The following is a 3,763-nucleotide window of genomic DNA, read 5'->3' on the forward strand; positions in this document are numbered from 1 at the left end:
GCAAGATAACTCAGAATGTTTGATTTGTATGTTCTTTTGAGTTGCCCTAATTTTTGAAAACATCAAGTATATATAGAGTAATAAAGTTTCTTGTCATTTACCCTAATTTTTTTCTAAGTTTGGAGCCCAAGAAATCAATTTTGGAAACTTTTCCAACGTTGTTTAAAAGTTAAAACATGTACCTCAGTCGACTATGCCCCAAGGTCAATCTCTTGAGCTTTTTAAGTTCAGCGTATTTTGAAAACACAGTGAAGAGTCAATCGACTATGCTTTACAGGTCAATCACCTGTGTCGGTTCTATTTGCTCACAATTCATCAAAATAATATGTCAGTCGTGTGATGATAATTCATCAGTCGCCTATCCTAATTGCAACTTATATGTTTGTCAAAAATTGATTTCAAAACTTTAACTTTGATATTGGAAAAGGTAAGTGAGGCTTTATGAAAAAAATATCCATGATTTAAAAATAGGTCTCTAAGTTAATAATATGTCCTAAGAGCTTCATTTATCAATATTGAATTTATGAAGTACTTACATGGGACTTATATACGATAATTCTACCTTAAGAACAACATCTTCATGCTTTGGCTTGCTTTTTATATCCAACTTGAAATATCATCTTCAATATGTTTCAACTTCATCATTCCTTGTGACTTTTAGCTCAAGTTTTATTCAAGTTCTTCCAATACTCGATCTTGATCACATGAAAGCATTTGAACCCAGAATTATATTTAAATAAACATGTTAAGTATCCTTAATTTTTTATCATCAAAACAAGATTTAAGTCTTGTTAAGCCAATAGTGTGCAATAAACATTGGGACACTAGCCCATCGGAATCTAGGGCCCCTTGAACCTGGTTTGTTTGTTTGTTTTTTTCCATGTATTTATTATTATTATTATTATTATTATTGATTGAACTAATGAAAGCCATTCATCCATTGATGCACCCCTAGTAATTCATCGACGTAATGCCCCAAGGGGGAATCGAACCCGTGACCTTAGAGTCACCAAAATCACAAGTCGTACGTACCACTTAAGTTGGCCTGGCTGGGCATTTCTTGTGCTTTGTTGATATTATAGAGGGTGATTTGCATTATTTTTTCATCCCAAGCTTGTTCAAGTGAGAAAAATATCACCTTAAAAATAATAAGTTATTCATGCTTCAAATACCCAATGTTATTTTTCTAAACAATACTGTCTTAATTAGCCTTCATAAGTATATAGAGATAGTTGGAAACGCCCACCCCTTCTACCAATTGAAGAATAATATTGGTTAGAATTGGTATTCCTAATTATGATCCTAGAAAAAGAAAAAAAAAAAAAAAAAATCTGCCTTTGGACACAAAAGTAATGAACCAATTACATTTATTGATTGTAGATGATCATTTCGCAATGAGAAACAAATTATATGTGATGTTAGGCAACTGGATGCAGGGAAAACAAAAAAAGAAAAAAAGAAAGAAAGAGAAGAATTCAAAAGAGAAGAGGTAGCTGTGACAGTGTGATTGGTCTTAACCTTCATAACTTTTCTGCCGTGAACTCGTGTCATTGCAAAGCTGCAATTGTAATTAAAGCAAAACAAAGCATTGCAATTAAAGCAAAACAAAGCATGCCAAAAATTGCACTATTAGTTGGATTCTCCATTTGCTAGGACACCTAATTAAGGAGTTCAAAAGCCCCCTTTTCTTTTTAAAAAGAATTCTTCAAAAATAAAAATACCCATTACACGTTAAGAGCCAAATAGCTAATGCCATTCTAATTGCTCTCAGTTTCAGTGTGCAGCCAATTCTTGTCCTTCTTGTTATTTTTACCATCACATTTATCACACGATGTTCTCTTTTTATTTTAATTTTTTAGAGAAGAGTGACTGAAATGTTCTCATATATATTAATGTTAATCAATTAAAAGGTTCAAAGAAACAGGACCGCCAGTCCAGCCCTGGTTTGATACAGACCCCATGCAATCTCCCCCTTCATCACTTACAAGCCAACAGTATACACGAAAAAAAGGACAATAGAGGAGACCTCATGCTTGGCTGTACATCACATCTTAGCTTCAAGGGTACACTGTAGCTATCTCAAAATCATGCAATATCATCTCAAACCAAACACCAAAACGAAATTTGAGAAACCCAGAAACGCAAAAGGCACTGCGAGAAAATAAAAGAAAAGGGAAATGGACCCAAACCCCTTTAATTAAAAACCCACAAGAAAACAAAGACAGGGTGGTAGCCATGGAAAGCCGTGAGGAACTCCACAAACGAAACGCCACTCCACCGCTGACTGAATTGCAAAACCAGTCACAGTTTGCGCTTGGAAATTCACAATGACCCAACTATGCTCCAAGCTGTCCTATTTAATTTCCTTGTCCAATTCCCATATCCCCCCAAAATTTTCTGTCGTCATTTGCTATACTTGGCAGCTTTGTCCACCTTCTGGTCTTGTTGGCTCTCGGCTGATGACAGTGAACCGCTCACGAGAAGCTCTCAAAGTTTGAGCTACAAATATCAGCGTTAAGGGCCTAAAAAATCTCATAGAAAATTAAAGAACGAAAGAGAGAAGAAAAGAGTGATTGGTGAGAAAGAAAAGAAAATGGGTTTGAAGATGAAAGCCATGTTCTTCATCTTCCAGCTTTGCATGTTAATGGCTTTGCCGCCTGTATATGGTTGCGGTCCCTGCAGACCGCCGCGGCCTCGGCCTCCATCCCACAGGCCGCATCCCCCCTCCAAAGGCCCACCTCATCACGGTGGGGGCTCTCCACCGTCTACGAAGCCGCCACATCCCCCGGGGACAAATCCTCCAGGGACACTCCCACCGCCTTCAGGTGGCGGCGGTGGCGGAGGCGGGGGAGGTGTGATTCCTCCGCCTGTGACAATCCCACCCCCTTCTGGTGGTGGTGGAGGTGGGGGTGGCGGCGGTGGGGGAGGCGTGATTCCTCCGCCTGTGAGAATCCCACCCCCTTCTGGTGGTGGCGGAGGTGGTGGCGGGGGTGGAGGTGGCCACGGCGGCTGTGGAGGCTGCCCACCTGGCGGCGTTGTTCCTCCACCGGCGACGACTTTACCGACTTGTCCGATCAATGCGTTGAAATTAGGGCTCTGTTTGGACGTGCTTGGAGGTTTGGTGCACATCGGGTTGGGAGACCCGGTGGTGAACGTGTGCTGTCCGGTGCTGAAAGGGTTGCTGGAGCTTGAGGCGGCAGTTTGTCTGTGCACCACCATAAGGCTTAAGCTTCTGAATCTGAACATCTTCGTCCCTCTGGCTCTTCAAGTGATTGCAACTTGTGGAATGACTCCTCCTCCTGGTTTTGTGTGTCCTCCCCTTTAAGTGAGTATGTATGTCCAGTTTCTATTAATTATTATAGGGTATTACTATATATTAAGCCGAGTTATATAGGTGGAGTTCAAGGACTTACAAGGTCAAATGTATTGGGTCGAGTTTAATAAGTGATTAGGGTTTGGTCTTTTGATTTGATGTGGTCAGCATATAGATAGAGTTTGGGGAAATTAAGCTCTGGTGGTATAAATTAATGAATCTATGCTATTTGCTTGCATGCCTCAACTCCACCCCCACCCTCTCTCTCTCTCTCTCTCTCTCTCTCTCTCTCTCTCTCATATGCAAATTAAAATTGTACAATTTGGTGTATCTAGTAGTACAGTAAAAAAAAGAAAAAGAAAAAAAAAGCCTAATTATACAATTTTGATAGTAGATACCCTGTAGAAAAAAGCCTAATTATGTAATTTTAATAGTAGATATACAGTAAAG

At 39.8% G+C, this 3,763-nt stretch overlaps 1 protein-coding gene across 1 annotated transcript; it reads left to right on the forward strand.

Moving 5' to 3' along the window:
- Positions 1-1,919: 1,919 nt before the first annotated feature.
- On the forward strand, positions 1,920-3,551 carry LOC131164177 (36.4 kDa proline-rich protein-like). The gene has a single exon (XM_058121172.1). It carries the CDS (start codon positions 2,594-2,596, stop codon positions 3,323-3,325), a length of 732 nt encoding a protein of 243 aa, XP_057977155.1. The 5' UTR covers positions 1,920-2,593; the 3' UTR covers positions 3,326-3,551.
- The last annotated feature ends 212 nt before the right edge of the window (positions 3,552-3,763 follow it).

This window comes from Malania oleifera, chromosome 9 (genome assembly GCF_029873635.1).
Source record: "Malania oleifera isolate guangnan ecotype guangnan chromosome 9, ASM2987363v1, whole genome shotgun sequence".
Taxonomy (NCBI): domain Eukaryota; kingdom Viridiplantae; phylum Streptophyta; class Magnoliopsida; order Santalales; family Ximeniaceae; genus Malania; species Malania oleifera.